The sequence below is a fragment of the Brassica oleracea genome, chromosome C9 (assembly GCF_000695525.1).
Source record: "Brassica oleracea var. oleracea cultivar TO1000 chromosome C9, BOL, whole genome shotgun sequence".
NCBI classification, from domain to species: domain Eukaryota; kingdom Viridiplantae; phylum Streptophyta; class Magnoliopsida; order Brassicales; family Brassicaceae; genus Brassica; species Brassica oleracea.
In genome coordinates this window covers 8923846-8929823 of record NC_027756.1, presented here as the reverse complement: position 1 = coordinate 8929823, position 5978 = coordinate 8923846, and the positions used below count along the sequence as shown (strand labels likewise).

At 33.5% G+C, this 5978-nt stretch overlaps 1 protein-coding gene across 1 annotated transcript; it reads left to right on the top strand.

Moving 5' to 3' along the window:
* Window positions 1-1175: 1175 nt before the first annotated feature.
* LOC106316312 (tetraspanin-2) lies at window positions 1176-4083 on the top strand. The gene is made up of 3 exons (XM_013754190.1): window positions 1176-1453; window positions 1539-1845; window positions 3649-4083. Exons 1-3 carry the CDS (start codon window positions 1260-1262, stop codon window positions 3940-3942), a joined length of 795 nt encoding a protein of 264 aa, XP_013609644.1. The 5' UTR covers window positions 1176-1259; the 3' UTR covers window positions 3943-4083.
* Window positions 4084-5978: the final 1895 nt, after the last annotated feature.

The following is a 5978-nucleotide window of genomic DNA, read 5'->3' as shown; positions in this document are numbered from 1 at the left end:
ATCATGGATGTGGTGTCGTAAAAATATCATGGCCTTAGCCTTTTTCTCATCCGACACCGTTTTTGAACAATCGATGGTTTCCAAAAGCCCGTTTCCTCTCAGGTGCATCTTTGCACCCACTGCCCAGGTCATATAATTATTTCCCGTAATATCCAGGGCATTAATTTTGAGCTTTGTCAAATTCGACATGATAACTGTATTCATAGAATAATATTATAAATATAGTAAAGACGGGAATTTAAATGCATAATTTAAATGCAAAAATTAAAAGCATAAATTTAAATTGCAGGAATTTAAATAGCATAAATAAAATCGGGAGGCTCAGCCTACCACATGATCCGAGGAGTCATAGACTACCATATTGATCATTTTTCAAAGTCCGAGGAGACATGGTCTACCATTTTGACTTTTACTTATTTCAAAGTCTGAGGAGACTTAGTCTGCCATTTTTGACCTTTTATTTTTATTCACGGATGCAAAGTCTACCACGTGTTTCTCTGATCGTGAAAGCATAGCCTACCATAACGATGAGTCGGGGAAGGCAGCGCCTATCATCCCGAAAAATAAACGGAGAAGGTCCAGCCTCTCACTCCAAAATAATAATAAAATTTAAATAAATTAAGTATATTGAAATACATAAATTTAAACATTACCTCTGCTGGTTTAAGAATTTTCGGATTGATAAGCCTCAGTTGGTCAGAGTCTCGTGCTGATAACGTGTTGTATAATAAAGGTGAGGTGGTATTTATATTTATTTGTGTATATATAGAAAATAGGAACAAAATGTGAGAGGAAGTTGTGATAGAGATTTGGAGAGAGATAATTATTTATTATGTCTTCTCATGCATACAAATGCAAAGAGAGAGGATCACTATTTATAGTGGAAAAGGTCGGTAATATTGAAAAGAAAAAGACAAAACTTTCAGATGATAATGATACAAAGGAATTAAATAAATGACCAGGATAGTCATCTTGAGACATCTGTCATACGGATGATTAATCATCTTTTCCAACAAAGTGAACATTGTTAAAAAGGATACAATATTATAAAACCACATATCCATTCCCTTTAAATCAGCACTAAACCGGATAACTGTAGCGGACCGAACCTCGTGTTGTATAAATTTTAGCATAAAACAAAGTTCACACTGCCCATTATCTCTAACCACCAAGGCACCGACCTTATATAAGAAGTAAGCAAAAACAGAGACAGTCCTCTCACTTTCGTTACTTCTTCAGTTTTTCAAAAGAGAGAGCTAATGGCGTTAGCGAATAACTTAACGGCAATACTGAACTTACTAGCGTTACTATGTTCGATACCGATAACGGCGTCAGGGATATGGCTTGCCTCAAAGCCTGACAACGAGTGTGTCAATCTCCTCCGTTGGCCTGTCGTCGTCCTCGGCGTTCTCGTCCTCGTCGTCTCTGCTTGCGGCTTCATCGGCGCCTACCAGTAAGTAATACATAAAGACAAGACACTTTTGCTTCGGTTTGATTCTAACGTTTGAGCTCAAATGATCACTCTGAATCATTCTCAGGCACAAGGAGACTCTGCTGGCTGTGTACTTGTGCTGTATGGCGATACTGATCGGACTCTTGCTGGTGGTTCTGATATTTGCTTTCGTGGTGACCCGACCCGACGGGTCGTATCAAGTTCCGGGTCGAGGTTACAAAGAGTACAGGCTCGAAGGGTTCTCAAATTGGCTGAGAGAGAACGTTGTGGATTCCAAGAACTGGGGGAAGATAAGGGCTTGTTTGGTTGATACAAACGTTTGTCCTAAGCTCAGCCAACAGTTCATCACAGCTGATCAGTTCTTCTCTTCTTCTTCCATCACTCCTCTCCAGGCATGTTCTCTCTCTTTCATCTTTTATTCTCTTTATTATGAACCTGAAACTTGTAGTTTGTTACATTTGGCCTCCACATTTTACATTTCATACCGTTTGATTTGACTCTTGTAGTTTGTTTTATATATTCTATCTTATTTTGTAAGCAACCTTTGGTTATTTGGTGTAGGTTAGCTTAGCAGAGATAAATCACATTAAATGTAGTTAACAGTGATGTTAACGGTAATTATGTCCCCTAGTCAATCAAAACCGTAATTTCACGCACTCATGATTATTGATAGTTAACTTGTAAACTTAACATCTTAGGTTAAGATTATATGGGTTATTACATCTCTATGAGTCAAAAGTTCAAATCTCAAGTTAGTTGCCTTTAAATGGTACCATTTGCTTATATCACCTTAATAAGTAATTAAAGATTAGATGATTAGTTAAGATTATTTTAATGATAATATTTTTTCAATATCTAGATTATGTGAGACCTACGGTTTTTGTTCTTATAAATGAAAAAGAAACGGTCCATTATTCAGAAAAGTTTAGCTTTTCACTTTAGCTTTTGTGAAGTCCAAAAGAGCAATGTTCTTATTCTCTGTATTCCCTTTATTTTGTAGTACCTTTAACGATTTAATTATTTTCCTTTTGTATTTCCTTATCCTTTAGAAAACTAAAAGTAAAATAAAAAATAATTGAAATTTTGGACAAACTAATCCAGAAAATATTGCAATTAGCTCAAATTATATGTTAAATTACTCAAATTCTAGGCATATGAAGTCTCAATTATTGAGAGAACTTATCTTGAAGCTCTAGTATTTAAATTATTAGATGTCTTATATATATATAACCATATATATTCTAGGAGACTAGTGTGTAAATTGCTGGAGACCAACTGTGCAAAAGATTAGTAAGATAAATCACAATTTCAAAACATACACTATCATAAGGATCCACCATCCACCCACAATATGTTACATGATAAAATAGGTTTTCGCTGTTTATTTATTTTATGTTCTTTGTCATTGTCCCACTCACATAATTTTATGATCCCATTTTCGCTTTAGATAATCTTTTTAAAAATCTCAACTCAAACTTGACAAAATTTTCAACATTTTCTATTCAGAATTATTTTTAAAATGCCACTCTCAAAATTTTTCTTTTTTTTTTTTTGCCACTCTCAAAATTCATTTTCATGTTTTTGCCTTAAAACAAAATCTTGGATTTTGGTTATTTTGAATAGGTTCCCGTTCTACTTAACTGACACAATACTTGTTATGTAAAAATCTCAACTCAAACTTGACAAAATTTCAACATTTTCTATTCAGAATTATTTTTAAAATGCCACTCTTAAAATTTATTTTCATGTTTTTGACTGAAAAACATTTTGAATAGATTCCCGTTTTATTCAACTGACATTAATACTTCGTTATGGGGGTAATAACTAATAAGATCATATACTTTTCTAATCTTTAAACGAATCAAAATTTCTGATGCTGTTCATCAAATAAATTTAAATCATTTGAATATTTTATTCATTTAGTTTCTAGCAAGTTGGCATTCAAGTACACCGTAACAAGACTACTGGAAACACTAATAATTAAATAAGCCTAGATGATAAGGTTTTGACTTATTGTATGTGAAAAGTAATTAGACATTATCAAATATTGGACTTGGACTAATGATTAAATACGATAATTACAAAGTTGACAAAAAAAATACGATAACTACAATCAAAAGTCTTTGTCTCCATTACATATCTCCCATGTTCTACCACTAACATAGCTAACTATGCATTTTCTTTGTGTTGTACAGTCCGGTTGTTGCAAACCACCAACCGCGTGTGGCTACAACTTCGTCAACCCGACACTGTGGTTAAACCCAACCAACATGGCTGCAGATGCAGACTGTTACCTATGGAGCAACGATCAAAGCCAGCTTTGTTACAGTTGCAACTCCTGCAAAGCTGGTCTTTTGGGAAACCTAAGACAAGATTGGCGTAAAGCAAATCTCATACTTATCATCACTGTCGTTGTTCTCATTTGGGTCTATGTTATTGCATGTAGTGCATTTAGGAATGCTCAGACTGAGGATCTCTCCCGCAAATAAAAACATGGTTGGGTCTAAAGTGTGCATGTGTATACATTTTTTGGAAGTATTCAAAAATAGCTTGTAATATTATTACTTTGTGTTCAAAAAAGCATGCTTTTTATGTTTATGTTAGATTGTTTGTGAAGAAATAAAAGATAATTGAACCAATTTATACAGTCAAGTTAATCTCATTGTTAATAGGAGTGTGTAAACCTGTAAAACTCTTTAATAAAGTAAACAATTGAAGATTTTATTGATTTTTATTTGTCACTCATACAAAATCTAGAGAATTTAGCCATGAACATCTTCTCTCGTGAGTATCTCTTTACTAAAGCTTGTTTTCATCCTGCAATATCAACATGCATAAATCTTGTCAGCTTCTCTATACACATAACACAAGAAAATAAATGCGTAGGTATTAAATTTATTTTGTTAAGTGTCTACTTGCGTCTTCTAATTGAGATATTGAGTGTGATTGGTAACTTAAAAGTTAAAAGTAAAATGGAGTAAAAAAGTGGTAAAACGAAGATGAAGTAATAGTAAAATACGAGAGAGAAAAAAATAATGTGGAGTAAAATAAAGAACAAAACTTAGTTTCACTCTATAGGGCGGTGAATTTTTAAATTCACCCAATTCTTAATAACCAATTAAAATGTCACATAGATTATTAATTAAAAAACATTAAATTAAATACAAAATGGTTAAGAAAATAAATATGATAATTTTAACGACGTTAACGCCACTAGTGAAACTCTAAACCATAAATCTTAAATTCTAAAGCCTATACCTTAAATTCTAAATCCAAATCCAAACCCCTAAACTTAAACCCTATACCCTAAACCCTAATCCTAAACCGTAAACCCAAATTATATACCTTAAACCAAAAAATAAGACTATAAACCTAAACCCTATATCCTAAACCAAATTAAGTCTTAGACCCTAAACCCAAACCGTAAACCTTAATCCAAACCCCATAGCATCTAAGTTTGGGGTTCGGATTTAGGGTTTACCGTTTGGATTTTAGATCTAGGATTTGGGTTTAGGGTATAGGTTTTGGGTTTAGGATTTACGGTTTGGGTTTAGGATTGACCGTTTGGTCTTATGGTTAAGGTTTTGGGTTTAGGGTATATAATTTGGGTTTAAGGTTTACAGTTTGGGTTTAAAGTTTACAGTTTGGGTTTAAGATCTAGGACTTGGGTTTAGGGTATAGAGTTTAGGTTTATAGTCTAGTTTTTGGGTTTAGGGTATATAATTTGGGTTTAGGGTCTAGGATTAGGGTTTGGATTTGAGTTTAGAATTTAGGGTATAGGGTTTAGAATTTAAGATTTATAGTTTAGGGTTTAGTTGGAAGCGTTAGCGTCGTTAAAATTAGCGTTTTTATTTTTTGTAGCTATTTTTTATTTAATTTAATATTTTTTAATTAATAATCTATGTGTCTTTGATTGGTTCTAAAGGGCGAGATGAATTTAAAGGTTCACCAGTGGGATTCAGAGTAAAAATGAGTGTGGATTTCCCTCATATTCAATATTATCTAGAACGAACATGAAAAGTCATATCTTTTTTTTTTCCCAAAAAAAACATAAACGCAAATACAAATAAATAATTACTGTGGTGATGGTGATGGAGCATTGGGTGTTTGGCCGCATGTTTGGTTCAGAGCTTGGTAGAAAGATTTTCTTTCGGCAAGTTGATTGCCTTGTGGGCTCTTGAAGTCGATAGTGCACAAGAAAACACACTCGCAGATACAATATCTTCTCACAGAAGGATCCTTGTGACGGCACTTTTTCAAGCAATTAAATAAGCATACACTTCCTTCTGCTTCTCGTTCCATGGTAGCTATCACCAACACTACTATCATCACCACCACACTCCACTTCGTCATCCCTTTCTCTCTCTAACGGTCTTTTGTGTTTTGTTTATAATAGATTTGACTATGTTCTCCTCAAAACTAATTTTATATACGTACGAAATTTATAACCAAATCTTGATTTATGGTATATTAGGCGTTACCTTACGTATCGTGACAAAAAAGGGCGTTATGTTAGTTTTCTATT